Source organism: Phocoena sinus, chromosome 13 (assembly GCF_008692025.1).
Source record: "Phocoena sinus isolate mPhoSin1 chromosome 13, mPhoSin1.pri, whole genome shotgun sequence".
Lineage (NCBI taxonomy): Eukaryota > Metazoa > Chordata > Mammalia > Artiodactyla > Phocoenidae > Phocoena > Phocoena sinus.
Genome location: NC_045775.1, coordinates 18,106,791 through 18,125,080, shown reverse-complemented (window position 1 = coordinate 18,125,080; position 18,290 = coordinate 18,106,791). Strand labels below are relative to the sequence as shown.

Below are 18,290 nucleotides of genomic sequence, written 5' to 3'. Positions count from 1 at the left end.
CACGGGAGCCGGGGTGGAAGCCAGCGGAGTTTGGCTAGCTGGTATGGGGTCAGATTTACTTCATCCGATTCACAGAGCCAGTAGTGCAGCTCTGTGCTCACCTGTGCAAGATGCAGAGCACTCTGATTGCATTTTGGAAAGCCCTGAACTGCTGCTAAATAAGTAATCGCAGTTTATTCTGGGTTGGAGAAGCAGGATGCCTCCTGTCCGTGCTAATGGGAGGGCGAGGCTCTCTGGCTGGCTGCTGGGGGCCGGCCTGTGCACATCCGTGAGCATGGCACTGATCTGAGAAGGGACCCTGGATAGAGCCTCTCCATGTCCGGACTTTCATTTCCCACTTTCGGCACCTGCCTGTGTACCTGGAGGAGGGGGGATAGGTTAATTGTTACCTCCTGTGCTGTTACTAGGTCACTTTGTAAAAGCAGAAATATGCTTTTAATGATTTTTTGTTGTTGTTGCTACCTCACAAACCAGATGCTTTTATCTAAATGAGTTGCTACAAATCAAAAGAAGGGCCCATGAGGGTTGCTAGGCTGCATCTGTCTTACACAGGGAAGCTCTAGCTCTGTGAATGAGAATTAAGTCTCCCCCATCCTTTTAGCATCCAGCTCTCTTACAAGTAAGAGTGAGAACATGCACTGGCAGCCTCCGAGTGGCCTGGATGAGAGGATGCAGCGAGTGAGTGGTCTCCAGCCTGCAGTGGTAATTCCATTCACTGTTCAACTTGGTGTAGGTGGGTGATGCCTGGGCCTGGCTGACTGTGTTCTTTGGGCCTCTTGGGTCACTGTGGGTGGGAGGAAGGAAGGAAGATGTGATTCTTCCAGTTTTTGTCCTGGGTGGGGGTGGGACTACACTGAGGCCCAGAAGATGGTCATTCAATGCTGGGCTTTACACATAGTAGGTGCTCAACTAATGTTTGTGGAAGGCAGGCAGGCGCAGACTGACACTCGCTCAGAGGTCTTAGGCTTCAATCTAAGGAGTAGCAGTTGATGTGGAGGCAGGAGGGGCTCTGGATTAGGGACCAGGAGACAAGGACTCTAGTTCCCACTCTGCTTTGATTGGCTGTGTGACCTTGGGCAAGACACTGGCCCTCTCTGGGCCTCAGGTTGTTTTGCTCAGTATAATCAATGGCAACAATAATCCCTCTCTATCTACCTCCTAGGGTCTCCCTTATGACCAAGTAGATGAAGTTATGTGAAAACACTTTGCAAACTGAAAGCACTGGGTCATGGGAAGAGGTAAAGTAAGTCCTACGGTCTTAGTCTTGGACGTTCTAACAAAGTGAGGTTGGGGCAGTGGCTGCCCTGAGCACGAGGCTGCCGAAGAGTCTCTGGGGCTCAGGGAGTGCACGGGGAGCTTGGTTGTGTGTGAGAGTGCTCTCTGGCCAGTGCTCTGTGAGCCTTCAGCTCTGCTTCCATTATCTGAGAGCGTGGCTTCTGGAGGCTTAGCATGGCATTCAATGCCCATCACAGCCAAGACCCAATTACCTTTCCAGTCACATCTCCCAACTCTTAGGTCTCCCTTAGCACTTATGCTCTGGGGTCTCCTCTCCCTTTATACCTTCAGGCCTTTGCACAAGCTGTTTCTATTGCCTGAAACACTGCCTATGTGCGTGTGTGCACTGACACACACACACACATTTCCAGCTTGAAGTTACCTCTTCTTGGAAGCCTGTGGTTTTGATCAAACTAGAAGACTCTCATGGCCTCAAATGTGTGCTCTGGGTCAGGGATTTTGTCTCATACGGTCACTGCTGCACCCCCGGTGTGCGGAATACAGCCTGGCATAGAGCAGGTGCTTAAGAAATATTTGTTGACTGAATGAGTTCTTCCATAGCACATTGTATAAATTCCTACTGTTGTATTTATCACATCTTATTGTCAGAATGTATTTACTTGCTGGTCTCTCCACTGGACTGCCAGCTCCTTGAGGACAGGCTTTTGTCTGACCTCTCTGGATCCTGGACCTAGAACAGTATACAGTGTGGTTGCCAGTAAGTGCTTGAGTGAATGAATGAATGAGTTTTACTGTGTGCTGGGTATTCTTCTTACAGCCCCAATGCTTCTGGCTCTATCTGTCATGTTGCAAGAGAGAGAGAGAATTTATGATTAGCAGATAAAAGCTTAAAAGTTCTGAGTGACCTGTGAAAATATGAAACTATCAATAAGAGCCGGAAGCTCACAAATTCAGGAGCGTCCTTACACAGTCACTGGAGCAGGACTCTGGCAGGGCCACTACCAGCCTATTCAGCATTTTTGTGCAACTTAGAAGGAGGTGTCCCTCCCTCTGAGCCCTCATAGGCACAGCAAAGCTTGCAGAGCACAGGCTGGGTGTCAACTCCCACGCCCCCCTGGGCCAGGTGCCCTGCTGTAGGGCACAAACCCACAACTGTTCCCATCAGCCCTGGTCTCTGGGGCAGGTGCAAAGTAAGGAAGGAGACAGGTCACTTGGAAATCAAACTTGGCCACATAAATAAACTCTGAGGTTTGCAGATAAGCTATTTCTAGCCCAGGTGCCAAACAAGGTTTTGCAGCTAGAGTGAACTGCTGTGTGCGCCCTGCCCCCATTAGCCAAGGGGAAGCGCCCTCCCTGTGCATATGCTGCTTCCAACAACTCAACTCCAGAAATGGGGGATCCACCCCTGGGGCATTGCCTACCTTTGGCTGATGGTCTCAGGATGCTGTTCAGAGTCTCACAGGCCAAGGAGGGCAGACGAGGGTGGCACAGCCGCCGTCCTGGGCACAGTGACGCTCTGACAGACCACCCTGTCGGTCCCCTCTTTGCTCCAGTCCCGTGTCAGCACACAGGTGCTGTGAACTGACCGAGCCTCTCTCACGGGCCTTGGAGGGCTCTTGGCAGACTGGCTGCAGTTCCCCACTGTGGGGTCGTCAGAATCGACGGCTCTGGCCTGGCACCTACGGGTAGGGAAGGGGGTCTGCAACCCTCTCTCTCGGGAGGCCTGACGGGGTGGGAGCTGGCTGCCCAGGTCCCAGCCAGAGAAAAGCAGGAAGCTTTCGGTTCTGCTTGTTTTCACCTCACTGAGTTCAGAAAGGATTGAAGGTGACTTAAAGGGAGACTGTAAGACAATGCAAATCAAAAGCAGGAGGGAGACAAACAAGTGTGCAGGGCATGCTGTCTCCATGAAAACATCCCTAGGAGGTCTCAAACGTGTGTCACAGGTGGGTCACAGATTTGCCTCCAGGCTTGGCCGTGCCCCTGACCTTGGCCTCCTACTGGGAATTACCTGGGGAGTGTCACAGAAATACTAATACCTGGGTTCCAGCCGTAGAGATTTTCATCTAACTGATCTGGTGTGTAGCCTGGATATCAGAATTTTAAAAATTTCCCTAGGTGATCTTAATATGCAGCCGGGGTTGAGAGCCACTGTTTAGACTTAGAAGAGGCAAACAGGAGCTTATCTGTTATGACACGATCCAACATGAGATACTGTGATGACGGCTCGGGAGGAAATGCCTATGCTGGAGTCAGAGGCACAGATCTCAGGTCCCAGCAAAGGAGTCACAGGGACAGGATGGACATTGACTGCCACAGAGTCCTAAATGTGAGCATATCTACGTGCTCCATAGGAAAATAAGATCTTCTAACAGCCTGTAGGGTTCATGTAAAATCATTTCGGGGTGGGGCGAGATGAACAGGGTTGACAGATGGCTATCGCCATGGTACCCAGCTTTCAGAAGCCTTGATCCAGGGGGTAGATTTTTTTTTTTTTTTTTGCGGTACGCGGGCCTCTCACTGTCGTGGCCCCTCCTGCCACGGAGCACAGGCTCCGGACGCGCAGGCCCAGCGGCCATGGCCCACGGGCCCAGCCGCTCCGCGGCATGTGGGATCCTCCCGGACCGGGGCACAAACCCGCACCCCCTGCATCGGCAGGTGGACTCTCAACCACTGCGCCACCGGGGAAGCCCCAGGAAGTAGATTTTAGAATAGCTGAAAGAGTAGATAAATTACATATCATCCAGCAATTCTGTTTTGCCAAATCTCCACAACCTCCATCCCAAATCCTCAGGGCTTAGAATCCAGGAATTTGGTTAACACTTTTGAGTTGAGAGTATTGGTTGAAGCTTTAAGATACACAGATGCCCATCCTCATGAGAACAATGAAATTAGAAGGTTTGGGGTAAGAACCCAGGCATCTGTATTTCTTAAATCTCTCCAGGTGACTGCAGTGTTCACTGAGGCCTGAGCACTGCTGGCCCAGGTAATGTCATTTTGCCTCTGAACCTGTCTACCTTCTCCTGGGAGCTAGGAAGGTGGGTGGGTGGGTGGTTATCCTACATTTGAAGCAGAGGAGATGGAGGCTCAGAAAGCTGTACGGGGCTTGCCTGGCATTAGTGGTGGATTTGGGATGAGAGCCCAGCGGCCTGTCTCTCAGTCCAGCGTCCCTTCTAACACACTGCCTGTGAGGTCATCTGTCCTGCAGTCCTGTGACCTCTGAACTGAATAAGATCATCTGATCTCATGATGGGGAGATAAAAGAATGGTCCCAGGGCTTCCCTGGTGGCGCAGTGGTTGAGTCCGCCTGCCGATGCAGGGGACACAGGTTCGTGCCCCGGTCCGTCCAGAGCCTGTGCTCCGCAACGGGAGAGGCCACAACAGTGAGAGGCCCATGTACCACAAAAAAAAAAAAAAAAAAAAAAAAGAAAAAGAATGGTCCCTGTCCTCCAGAAGCTCATGGTCCAGGAAAGAGGATGAGAGGCTCAAGACAAAGAGGACAGAGGTTCACAGCCTAGGGAGAGGCGAGGGTTGAGGCATCCCTAAAGGCTTCACAGCAATGAGGTGGCTTCTTTTGGCCAGGTCAAGTCTGAGATGCAATCAGACCGGTGGGTAATGGATTCTCAGAACTATGGAGAAGTGGTCAGGACCTTAGGACAGAGTTGCTTCCTGAGAATCAAGCCCTGGGGACAGCTGAAGCAGAGGGAGTAGAGGGGCTACTGAGAGACAGTAAAGCTGAGGGAAACCCGGTAGCACAAACACCTTCATTTACAGGCAGAAGCAGGAAGAGGGGCTGGAGTGGCCAGAAAGACAGAGAGATGCAGCCCACCCAAGCCAAGGGTGGGAGGCTCCATGTCTACGTGAAACTAGTAGGGAGGTCTTTTGCTGATCCTGAGGAGGACAGGGTTGGCTGGAGGTCTTGAGGACAATGGGGGAGGCAGGGAACAGTTGCAAGGACCGGAAAGGGAATGGACCAGTGATGCATGAAGGATGCCTGGGCAGCACTGAGGGTTTGGCTAAGACTCTGCTAAAAGATCTGTGCCCAAGCCCCTCGGCGTGATTACATGGCCCCCTCAGGCATCTGAGGGCCCAGAGGCCCAGGGAAGGTAGGGGCTGCAGAAGTTTCCAGGATGGGCCAGGACAGGCAGCAAGAACAAAGGACAAGTGGGTGACAGCTTGGATATGCTGGCGAAAGCAGCACTAAAATGCCAGCCCACAGGTCCGTCCTCAGGGTGGAAGCCAAAGGGGGATCAGAAAGAGAAGGAGGGAGGAGGGGCCAGGGGTCCAGTGAAGCAAGGCTGTTAAGAGCGAGGGAGTGCAGAAAGGCACAGCATGTGTGCGGTCCGCAAGGGCACCTTTGGGATGGCTTTGCCAGGTGAAGCTGCTGTGAGTGCAAAAGTCCGGGGCACAGCACAAGGTGTCCTCTGATGGCACAGCTCCAGGTCCCATTAGCTCTGGAGACATTTGTAATGTCCTCCCAGGATGCAGGGCACCCAGGGGGACTAGGGGCCTGGATAGGCAGCACTGCGACAGTCCCAGGATGAAGGTCGGGGATGCTGCACAGGGGCATCCCCCGCACCGATGGGGATGGGCACTGGCCCTTCATCACCTCGGAGCCTAGGTGTCTGCTAATGCCATTCTTGGCTCAGTCTTCAGTTCTGCACGGACCAGGTCCCCAGCTTTACCCCTTAACTCTTCACCCACCCTGGCCACGGTCGCACACTGCAGTGCTGGCATTACATCTCCCTCCTGCTGGCTGGTCCTGGTACCATGCTCTTGGTTACACAGAGGATGCTCATCAGGCCACGGACAAGCAGAGAGCAGCCCTCCACGCTCTGCCTCTGAGCAGATCCCGCTTTGTAGCAGGATTCATGGAGCCCAGTGACCTGGCCCAATTTCCACAGGAAAGTGATAGCTCTTCCACTGGTTACCAGGGGTCAAAGCAGGCCATGGAAGCTTCCTATCTTCTTGGGAATCTGTGGGAGTCCTGCACGTGAGGGAAACATATAACCCAGCTCCAGGCCATATGCTATGGTGGTGCTCCCAGGAAAGGCTGTGGGTGTGTGTGTGTGGTGAGTATTTATTGAAAGCCTCGGCAGGCGCTGGGCGGGGTGGTGGAAGGGAGCACAGATAGAATCAATGATTATCCTCCAGGGACTGGCCAGGAGGTAGGGAAGACTGCCATGGGTTCACAGTGAGAAGACCAGTCTGGTGGGCACAGAGATTTAAGATCCACAAGGGGGGTATCCTATCAGATATGCTTGGTGAGATAACCTTCAAGTCTCTCCCGATCCTAAAATACATGCTTCTCAAAGGTTGGGATGAACAAGAGCCACGTCTCACCCTGCATCAGAGGCAGGGAATAGAAGACCCCAAAATAAAGGCCATTAAACCCGTTGCCCTGGGTCTCTCTACCCCCTTCACCTCAGCCACACACACACTCACACTCTAAAACTTGAAGGTGTATTCTTGGAAAGCTGACTTCTGTGAAGAGCATCTCCTGAATCTTTTCTCAGACACTTAACTCCACCTTTGCCCCCCCCAAGAGCTGAGAATGCCACGGTCACCAAATCCAAGCTTAACTGTCTAGCTTTCCAACTCCCCTCCTCTGGCCTGACAGTCACAGAAGCAAAGCATTCCCTAGTGTCCAGGATGAGTAGCTGGACAGCTGGCCAGCCAGTCAGTGATGTCCTTAGGAGTGTGCCAACAGCCTAACAACTCTCAAGGTCAGGCGCCCATCTGTCCCCACTGGCCACCCCTGCTGGACTGCTGGGTGGCAGCAGGCTGGATGCACGTGGATGTTTCTTCTATTTCGGTAGCCGATTCAGGCCCAGCCTGGAGCCTCCTCTTGCTTCCTGCTGACAACCCAGTCTGCCTGCAACTCAGGATCCCTTCTCATTGTGCGAGGGCTCTGGGAGCGCAGCGCATCCCCAACTCCACTGTCTCCGAGTCCAAAGAGAAAGCTCTCTGACCAGCAGACAATCAGGGCATGGCAGGAACCCTGTTGGTCAGCTGCTGAGACCCCTGCTGTGGAAGGAAGCTGGAGTCCTGGCTACAGGCTGGCCCCAAGCAGAGCCCCTGAGGCTCCTGGTCAGAGGGCACCAGGGCATGGGCCTGCTGAGAACACAGCATCTGAGCTCGCCCAGCACCAGCCCTAGGAGTGATGCAGAGGTGGCTTCAGCCCATGGACTTCTAAAGGCTCGAGTGCCATCAAGACGTGCTAGCCTAGGTCAGCTCAGCTTCCAGTGTCCTGAATCCCGGCACCTACACCCCCGACGCCCACCTTCGTTCCAGGCCCAGCTCGCTGATTCGTTTCATCAGACTCTGCCATCACAAGGTTAGGCCATGTTCCCCCCACCTCTCCTGGCTGCCTGGTCTTCCGGATCTCGCTTGGAGATTCCTGAATCAAAATTTTAAGGCTGACCTCTAGAAATTTAATCCAAGGAAATAATCAAATGACTATGCAAAGACATATATGCAAACATGTTTGTTATAGTATATTGTTCGTAAGAGTGAAATACTAAAAATACACTAGATCTCCATTATTAAGGCACTGGTTAAGTAAACTGTGTGGCTTATTATAACCGTACAATATGAAGCCTTTAAAAATGCTATAGAATTGTATTTACTGACATAAAAAGGTACCTGCAACATATTGTGAAGTCAAAATAACGGATTACCAACTAGTACCTACAGTGTGACCTCACCTGCGTTGTGCATGTGTGCGTGTACACTTTATGTATATGCTTAGGAAAATAGCCTGGAAAAGGACACTAAAATGCTTATTTCTCCGGATTATAATTATAAGTAATTTATATAATTTTACGTGCTATCTTTTAAAATATTTTTACACTGAACAAATATTATTATTTGTTTTAATATTAATAACATCAATAATATTTTCAGGATATTTAATAATACTATTTTAATAACAAGAAAAGTTAAATTACAAAAGAAGAACTGCAGTTTTTAAGGAGCTAAGTAGTCACCTAGCTGCTGGCCACCCCCAGATCCAACCTCCTGGAGGACCAGAGCCCCAGGTGAGTGAATAAGAGTGACAGCCTTGCTTGTGTGTTGATTCCAGAAGGGTGGGGCCCAGGTGGCTTAGCTTGGCTCTGGTTACCAGTTAATCCCATGTCTACGGTAAAAATCTCACTGACCAAAAGGGTGAGAGGACCAGCTACATTTACCTTACTTCCCCGAGGAAATCAGTGGTAGAGAAGATGACTTCCTGCTTTCCAGGTGAGCTGACCTACCTTGCACCGTCCGTCTCTGGCAAGCTCAGGATTCGTCCCCAGGATGCAAAATCCTCGATGGCCACCAACACTTAGCACAGCATGAGCATCACCAGGAGGCCAGGCCGTCTAAAAAGAGACAGAAGAGTGGGGGTGGGGTGGGGAAAAGGTATCATCTTTTGCAAAAAGATCTCTTTGGAATTCCAGCATCTTAGATGGTCCCCAACTTAAGTGGAAGCTTGTCCCTATCTTGGATTTCCCGGTGTGGATGATCTGACACAGGCCATGCCCAAACTCTGCCCCGGCACACCAAGATAAGGGGATCCGAGTGGGCAGCAGAGAACCCCAAGGGGCAGACACTAGATCTCACCCCTCCATCCCCCAAACACAGAAAGCCCTAATCCCCATGGTAGACCCATTAACACTCAATAAGAGAGAGAATAATGGCATTCCCTTCCATCTAATCCAAACCAAGAAATTCCAGAGATGGGGAAAAATAAGAAATGTAAGTCTTCTTTAATGCTGAAAAGAGCACAGGACACAAACTCTAGAACTACAAAAGCACATCATTACTTTTAGACAATGGACAAGGAGACCTTGAGGAGGCAAAGGATGGGTTCCCTGGAGAGAAGGGTTTTTAAAAAATATATGGATTTACTACCTCGTAGAGAGAGGCTATCGAACATGGGGAGGCAGGGCTATCCCTAGTTCCCTCGTTCAAATATAATATATGTGAAAGCCATCTTCACGACAGGAAATGGCATCCTCCACTGCAAAAAACGCATGACTGTCGTTACCTGGGAATCGATACCTTTTTCTAAACTGAATATATCATTACCAACTGATTTTCCCTTTTCCTCTTAGCACTCCAGAGTCCCGGATAGCAGGGAGAAAGCTTTAATGTGATATGAAGGATGTGGACAGGTAAATAAGTTATTGTAAACTAATTCCACCTTATGACGAGCTTCTCTCCGACGATGCAACGGGTCTTTCTCGGAGCCTCTCAACTCAAGCTTTTTCAGATGCTGCTGACAGACACACACGGGCCATATCAAATAGCCATTTTAAAGCTGAAGGTGGCAAAAATACTATTTTTCCCAAGGATAGCATGTTCCCTTTACGATTAAGAAATAACCTCAGTGGGGAAGCAAAGTAAGCCAAGGTCACCATTTAATTTTGATACAGAACCAAAGTCGTGAGTACATTTCCTCTACCAAGCTTATGTGAAGCAGACAGTTAAATCGATCTCTTTGGCCACAAAATATTGACAGTACTGGTGATAATAAACCATCGATGTATTTCTGGGAAAGAGCCTTGGCAGTTACGTGTCGGTGAAGAGAGAGGTCTAGGGGACAGTGGTCAGGCCATTTTTAGATTCTTGAGGATCTCATTCATTTAATTACCCATTCATTCTTTCAATACATATTAAGGGCATCCCCCTTATGTGTCAGGCAGTGTCTAGGCTCTGGGAATACAAGTGAACAAAACAGGAAGAAAAATTCCTGCCCTCATAGAGCTCATCTTCTAGTGGATGGAAACACAGAACAAACAATAACCTTAAGAAATAAGTACAAATTGTACAATATATTAGAAGGTCGTCAGAACTATTTATCAGAGAAGAAGTAGAGCAGAAGATGACTGTGGGAGATCGTGGTGCAGTTTAGAGAGGGTGGTCGGGGTAATAAGCCTCACGAGAGGATGGCATTCGAGCACGCTGGAAGATGATACGGGCCTGGGCTGTGCAGGTGTCCGGGGAGAGCATTCAGGGCAGAGGGAAGAGCCAGTGCAAATGCCCCGGGGGGAGCGTGACTGTTGTGTTCCTGGATCTGCAGTTGTGGCTGGACATGGGAGACTATAGGACATTAAGCTGGAGAGGTGAGAATTCAGTTAGCATAGGGCCTTGCAGGCCACTGTAAAGGCTACTAACTGAGAGCCCAAGACCCTGGCCAGCAAGCCTTAGAAAGAGCTCTCCCTCTCTTGAGACAAACCTCTTGGTTGCCAATGTCAGGTTAATCCACTTCCCTTTTCTGCAACCCAGATGGCTCGACTCTCTGGGTTGTGCCAAATACAGCACAGTCCAGACAGGAGGGGGGTGGGTAGTGCAGGGGGGTGAGCCACCAGTGCTGTCTAAACTGTTCTGATGACAATGGCCTCGTCCTTCCTCCTTTGTGGTCTCCACAGGCCACTTCTAGAGGAGATAACCGAAACAAAGTTCCAAACAAAAATAAACCACATGCAAAGCTGAGTTCTCTGGGACTGTTCCCTAATGTGCTTATGAAAAGATCCTAACGTGAGCTGACGTGTGAGACATCACAGGCTGTGCTGGGTATCTTCTGTTCGCTCCTCCAGGTCGGCTTTCCATCCGGTTCTGTGTCCTGGGAGGCTCACCCGGTTGTCAGAGAGGGTGTCACTCCAGCTCTGAGACCCTGCAACTTCCAGTTACGTTCAGCCAGTGCAGACACCAGCAGGAGACCAGGGATTGGGGTGGGGCTGGGTGTTTATTCCCAATTTCCTGCCTCCTTGCTTGTCTTCATGGGATGGCTGTGACTCTCTACTGAAGGTCGCGGCTCCGGTTGGTGATGGGTTCCATACAGTTCTCTCTCCGCCACCTTTGTGAATAGTCCTTTCATTTAACTCTCTTCAAATTACACATTTGAATGTGTCTGTTTCCTGTCAAGACCCTAATGAATACATTCTCAGAGATGGTTAGAAGCAGGACTTTGGAATCAGACATCCGAATTAGAATTCTAACATGGCCCTTAGTTTTGTGACACCGGCTAAATTATTTAATTTCTATGAACTCTTGTTTCCCGTTATTAATGCATCAGAGAAACTGGTACATAATTATCGTCCTCAGCAAAAGCATCAGCATCGGCATCTCACTACTGCCATCGTCCACTCATAGTCCCAGGGCAAGCCACACCTCCTTCACGACATCTCTGCCCACCTCAACCAGATGCTCCTCCCTCGAGGGCTTTCTAGCTGTTCTCAGCTACTATTTGCTATTAGTTGATGCCTCAGTAATTTCATCTCTTTCCTCCTCTTGCTCTGTTTTCTCCCACCCAACCTCTACTCCTTGTATTCAAATCCTGAGCGTCCTGAGAACAGACATTATCTTAATATTTGAATCTCTGGCCCATAACACCCATCACATGGGGGTGTACACAGACCCTTCATTCCGTACCTTTTCTTCTTGGGAGGCCTGTATAAGCTACAGCCATCAACCGAAACACATTCTACTCTAATGAGATGCATGGTATTTAAAGTGATTTTAAAATAAATGACTAGAAACTGATTTCTAGTAATAATTTCATTCCCATGATAACACTGTAAAACCTTAAGGTTCCAAAGATCATGGCCTGGGAAAATGAACCTCAGGAAAGAACCCTGGAAATCACAGGGAGGTAGGTGTGGTTTTCCAACCCCAGGGGAGATGGAGGTACTACCTCTGGAGCTGACCTTTGACATCTCTGGTCAAACTGACCATTTCTCTTCCACTAATCTCATCATCAAAGGGCAGCTTCCAGGCTTAAGGAAAATAAAATTTAAAAAGCCAAAGGCTGAGGGACTTTTTTTACTTTAGTTTAAAAAATACGGTAGGTAATAAGTCAATGCCTGTGAAATTGGTCTTAAGTCCTTCACCTTCTCAAGGCCCTTAAGAGATGCTAATTGAATTTGACAGCATAAAGGCCCATATGAAAGCAGGACCCATGAATAGGCTGTCTGGGTTACATAACTGCCTAAATGCTGGGAGATCCTCAGAATTAAACTCAAAGAAATTTTTGAGACCTATTCTAACTCTAGATCTACAAATAAAGATGGTTCCTGACATGAACCAAACTGATAGCGAAGAGAATAATAAACAAGGGTCCCAGGATTTTTTTTACTTCCCTATAAAAGATATCATTTTTTTGGAGAGGAACTGCCGTAAGAGAGGAAAAACCAATTAGGGAGTCTCCCGTTTGATGTAGGATCAGAGAGCAGCCCTGCCTGGGTCTTGACCATGCTACCCAATTATGATTCCAGCGCCCGGGGAGCTCACTACCCCTCAGCCAACTAGGAAACAAGGATTCTTCCTTCCTTGGAAGGAAGAAAAAAAGCAAAGGAACTGGAGGCTGTAAACTATAGTGAGAAAACCCGCTCCCACACCCACCCTCCTGCCAGCCCAGGTGCAGGACCCTCTGGCACCCCTGGCACAGGCTTGGATGTCTGCTCTGAACGTATCCTGCAAGGGGAACTCTCATTCACATTCTCTTTCTTTTAAGAAGAGAGAAAACCAGGCCATCCATTAATAACATCAACCATGGGTTCACCAAAGCTTGTAGGCATGTTGCCAACCCCAAAATAAACACTCTCTCTGAGTGTTTATCCATCAGGCTCTCGACAGTTCATGGACCAAGGGGCCCGGAAGGCACTGCTTTTAAAAGGGGAGAATTAAGATGTAAAGATGGAGCATAAGCCGGTTACGAGAGCCCACCCAGCACAATGCTCAGGCTTCTTCTTTCCATTAAGGAGCCAGAATTGGCCACTGATGAGATCCATTACATATTCTCCACGATAGGAATGCACCACCCGGCAAGCTTTTCTACGGGCACGTGTTCTTCAAAGAAAGATAGGATCTTCAGAGGCCATGACTCCTGATCGAGGGAAAAATAATATTTTCATAATGTCTGATGTTGAGAAAGCCTAGCAGTTCACAGTTTCTCATTTACCTTTTCTAACAAGCTTGTGAATACTTTACAATTAGTATTCCCATTTTATAGATGAGGAAACTGAGGCTCATGGACAATAAGATTTACCTAAAGTCACATAGCAAGTGAAAGTGGGAGGGAGCTGGAAGTGGAGCTCTGGATTTGTGCCTCCATCCCACGTCTCTGTTCTGGATTTCGGCCCCCTCGTTCCCGGGATCCCAATCAGTGAGGAGTTTAGCACTGTTCTGTGTTTTCTCTGCAGTCACCACCCTGGGCTGAATAAAAGCACAGGTGTCGGTGGACGTCCACATTCCAGTCAGGTCCTGGTGAGCCCAAACTAACCCTACAACCCGATTGGCTGTCCTCCCCACCACCACTGCCCACTTCTCGGCAGCTCGCAGATGCCCCGGAGGTGGTCAGGTTCCCAAGTGACCCCCTGACCCTGAGCAGAGCCTCTCACAGCAGAGAAGCCCAGACGGGCCCAGCCCCTACCGCAGACCTCTGTCGGCAGGACCGCAGCTCACCCAGGTTCTTCGTTACTGTTAACTCGATGTTTCCCAACACTGTTTTCATCATCACCCCCCACCCCAAGAGAAAAATTACGTGAAATTCTTTCCCGTGAGAGAAAAGGAGGAGGATTCTGATGGGTAGGGTGGAGCTTTGGTGGGTCAAAACCACGGCACTGAGGTTTTCTTGCAGCTTCCCTGTTCCACCAATCCATGTCACCCCCGCCTGCCTGAGACTGCATGCATTCGGGACTGACCTTCCTCCACAGCTGCTACTGCCGGACCCTCATCGCGGGGCCCTGCACTGCCGCCTCCCACGGCACTGCTCAGAACAGTTCTCTCCAATCTCTGCTATGGCTGCTTGGGGCGAGGCCTCCCCAACTCTCACCTGGCCCACATCCCGGCTACTGCTAAGGGGTGGTGCTCAACCCCAGAATGGGTCAAGTCACTCCCTGGCCAGAGTCCCTCCATGGCAGGGGCCGCAAGAACCCAGGCCAGTCTGGACTCCTCCCAGTGACCTGCCATGTCCAGCCTCCTGCCCCGGACAGCCCCAGCTCTCCTCCACTTCTGTGATCAGACACACACCTGCTCTTGCTTCCCGGACCTCCTCCCCCTGCCTTCACCCCTTCTCCTCCTGAAAACTCCTCTCCAGAAGTTTTTCTGCACTCTCTGGAGTACAGACACTCCTGGGCGAATCCCTGGAGAATATCAAGATAAGAACACAGTGTCACCAAAGGAGGCTTCGCAATGGCCTATCTCCTGGTTCCGCTCGGCTGGCTTGGGCGAGGAGAATGGGGAGATAAGGACGACGGGGTGCCCGTGGCCTGACTGGATCCTAAGTTTTGTCACGACAGGGCTCTGCCAGAAACCTAGGCTGAAATGTTTCAGAAAAAAAAGGTTGCAAAGCAGTTCCCCCGACACAAACTCTTTTCTTGTTGCAAGGCAGACCCACTTCAATTAACTAGGAATCCACCAACTCAGCCCCACCACTCAGAGCCCCCCACAAATTTATAGAGGCTTTCCTGTCACTGGATCCAGGACTGGAAAGACCTTGCATTTCCTGAGGGCTGCAGGCTGGAGAGAAGGGCAGAGGCTCCAGCAAATCTGTTACACCCACTCGCCCATGGCGGCAGGAAGATGTGGGCAGGGCATGCAGCACCTGGCACGTAGTAGATGCTCAGTAAGGCTCTGCTGAAGGAAGGAAACTGCCTCCAAGACTCAACTCACTTTCTACAATTTTGCTTCGAACATTTGGACATTCACACCACAGCCGCATGATTGGAATACAAACCAGTTAAAAAAAAAAGGAATCAGACATTGCTTCCAGATTTCACTCTTATAAACAAGCCTGCATCCTCCCTTTAAATTGTAATAATTCCTTCCCAGATGTTGCTTCTCCTTCAGACCCGTAAATTTAAGCTTTTAATGATGATGCTTCACATTTGCCTGGTGCCATGGGCTCTTTGGAGTGTTTCTGCATCTTCTTTCCCTCATTAGATGGCCACGTGGACCCCAGGAGAGGCAGGACAGGGGCCGGCATCCCTAATTCACCGACAGGAAGGCCAGCTGGGGATGTGCGGAGCTGGATTGCGGTGGGTATGGGTGTCGCTCTCCTTCCTGGTGCCGAGAACCACAGTACCTTCCTCTTCAGTGCTGTCCAGGTGGCCATGTGGGTGGGGCATCTGTGGAGTCTCCACCCGCAAGACCATGCTGCCCACTTAAAACTCTGACTCAGATGTGAACAAGTCTCTTCCCTTGGTTCTCCCTGCACTCCTGGGGCCAGGCTGTAACATTTGGATAAGACTTATCTAGAGTCTTGGGGAGTAAAACAGAACAATATGCCAGGAGGGGTGAGAGCAGTGGAAAGAGGAAGTAGAACGTGGCCTGATAAGCTGGTGCCCCCGCTGGTCTCCAGGAGGTTCCATCCTGGCTCCATCGGGCAGCCCCCATCTTAGCATTGAGCACACTGGAATTCCCAGCCAGGCAAGAGCCCACCTCAAGTCTGGACCCACACGTAGAGCCCAGAGAGACTAGGACTTCCCTCCCAATTTCCCTGTTCCAATTTCTTCTCAGAGGCTGTCCCTCTCCTGGTGACAGATCCTGGGGCTGTTTGCCTCGATTCTTTTTATTTATTTATTATTTTTTTTAATTTTAATTTTTACTTTTGCAGTACACGGGCCTCTCACTGTTTTGGCCTCTCCTGTTGCGGAGCACAGGCTCCGGATGTGCAGGCTCAGCGGCCATGGCTCACGGGCCTAGCTGCTCCGCGGCATGTGGGATCTTCCCGGACCAGGGCACGAACCCGTGTCCCCTGCATCGGCAGGCGGACTCTCAACCACTGCGCCACCAGGGAAGCCCTGCCTCGATTCTTAAGGGGAGCCTTTGACCTGTGTCCCAGGCACTCACTTAGCTACCACATCGGTCCTCTATGGGGCCCACAGCTGTACATGTCAGGGGGTGGGAGACAGCCGTGGGGACAGGAGACACAACTACCAAACAAGTTCATGGATCCAGCGTCTGCTCACTGTCAGGGTCTGGACCGAGCCAGGTCCGGCTGATACCTCAGCTGCCAGGGCTCAGGGTTGCTCGGCATCTCATGCCCCTTTGGTTCTTGGCCTCTTGACAGCTTTAGAGAGAAGTGATGGGGAAAATGCGGCTTCACAGAGTAAAACAAGGTGGGCTTTTAGACTCGGTGGGTTTGTGGTCTCCCCAGGGAGTTGCAGAGAGGTTTGGGAACCCCTTCTCCCAAGTCTGAACCTTGCAGCCTCGCTCCATGGCACAATCAGAGCTTCACCTTGGATTTTCATCTTAGTCCCTGACACACCTGGGTGGTCAAGAGCATGGAAGATGGATAATCTTAGAGACCTGGGTCTAAATCTCTAAGCTTAATGGCAGACCCTCCATGCCACTCCCACCCCTGCCTCAGTCTCCTCCTCTGTACAATGGGGATGCTATTTCTGAACATCCATGTTTGTTCTGAGAGTTAAATGTTTGGGTGTAAGAAAGGCACTTGGCATAGCCCATGGCACATATTAACTGGTGGCCGTAACGTTATTATTATAGCCTGCCAACTGAAGCACAGAATAGGTATCCCTGCAGTACCTACAGCGCCACGGGGAAGGTGGGGGCCTTCTTTCCCACCACCTCTCCACAGAAGTGAGCACGCAGAGGACAAATGAATGGGGAGGGATCTTCCTTGGGGGCCAGTTGACCAATGGGCTGACCGTGTGTGTAGTTGTCCTGGGTCTATCTGACACTGGTCAGTTACCACTTCCTGCCCTCTGCAGCTAATCTCCCTGAATTTCCCTCAAGAGGACACTTTCAGCCTTTAACTTTCAGCCGTTTAGCCCCTCCTCTCCTCCTCCCCAGCAACTGCTAAACTCCAGGCCTGAGGGCAGATGCTTTCATGGCTTCTACCCCTCTCCTCCGAATCCAAGCCATAGGGCCAGCGGCTGAAAACCCCTTCCCAGCCCCAAGTGGGTCTGAGAGGCATTACTTCCTCACCCAGTAGAAAACTATTTTATTTGAATAGATCTGAGGCTGTTTCTCAGAGAGAAAAAAAAAATGTGAAAGAAAAGTCTTTGGAGATTACAGTACTTTTTACCCAGATATGATGAGTTATCCATTTAAAAATAAACCATAGACAGGCAAGTTTCTCCATACCCAGGCAGAAAGCAGTCATTACCAGGAATTTCTGTAAGTTCTCTGCTTTTCTTGGCCAATATAGAAACAGCCTAGGAACTGAAAATAGAATGAGAAGCTAATTCTGTTTTCCTGGTCTCTACCAACGTATGCAGGCAAGTGGCTTGATCACACCAGAGCTTCACGTTCCATCCGAAAAAATATGCAACCACGGCTCATCAACCTCACGGCAATTCTGCAAACTAACCCAGCACCCAAGGAGTCCAGTCAGAGCCCACAGCAGTCAATACGAATGCACCAAATCACTGGGCCACAGCCTGGCATGGCTTGATGTCCAGATAACGGGCAAGAAACCAAAGGCAAGACCAGTGAGTGACAAGCTCAAGGTCACACAGCTGATTAGCAGGAGAGCTGGGACCACAAAGCCGGCTTCCAAACTCTCTGGCCGCTGCCCTTTCACACCCACTCATCTCTCTACAGTTTAACTGTAACTGAAGATTCCAGGAAAGTCCCCTAGAAAGGTTAAGCAACCTACCCCAACCCAGTTTTCCTTCCTGCAGAAAGTCCCCCTCTCTTCGCTCTCCTTTCCAGTGAGCAGTAAATCAAACATTCCCTGCTGCATTACTTTTCAAGCTCGATGTTTCTAAATCCAAAGACATCTATAAATAATACATACTCATTTATATGTACATTTAAAAGATGAAAAAAAAGCCATAACAAAGATACCTGTAGATTCTCCTGAATACTAATGGGCTACTTAGAACACAGTGGAAGCAAATGGCTAATGAACACAGGTTCCCTCATACATGAACTTCCCTCCGCTCCACCTCGGGCCCATACCCAGTGGGGGAGCCTCTGTTCTGAACCCACTCATTCACTGCTTCTCTCCCACGGTCACATTTAGCCATCTGCTGCTTCTTTTATATGTGGGACTGTGTTTTTTTTTTTTTCCTCTTCAGTTTTATATGAAACATTTAGCAAAG

At 50.0% G+C, this 18,290-nt stretch overlaps 1 protein-coding gene across 1 annotated transcript in view; it reads right to left on the bottom strand.

The window, feature by feature from the left end:
- Positions 1-18,290, bottom strand: part of LOC116763985 — a 192,297-nt gene that overhangs the window by 97,160 nt on the left and 76,847 nt on the right. The window contains exon 3 of the mRNA XM_032652227.1: positions 8,490-8,597. Coding sequence (XP_032508118.1) covers positions 8,490-8,597 — 108 coding nt within the window. The remainder of the gene's footprint in view (positions 1-8,489; positions 8,598-18,290) is intronic.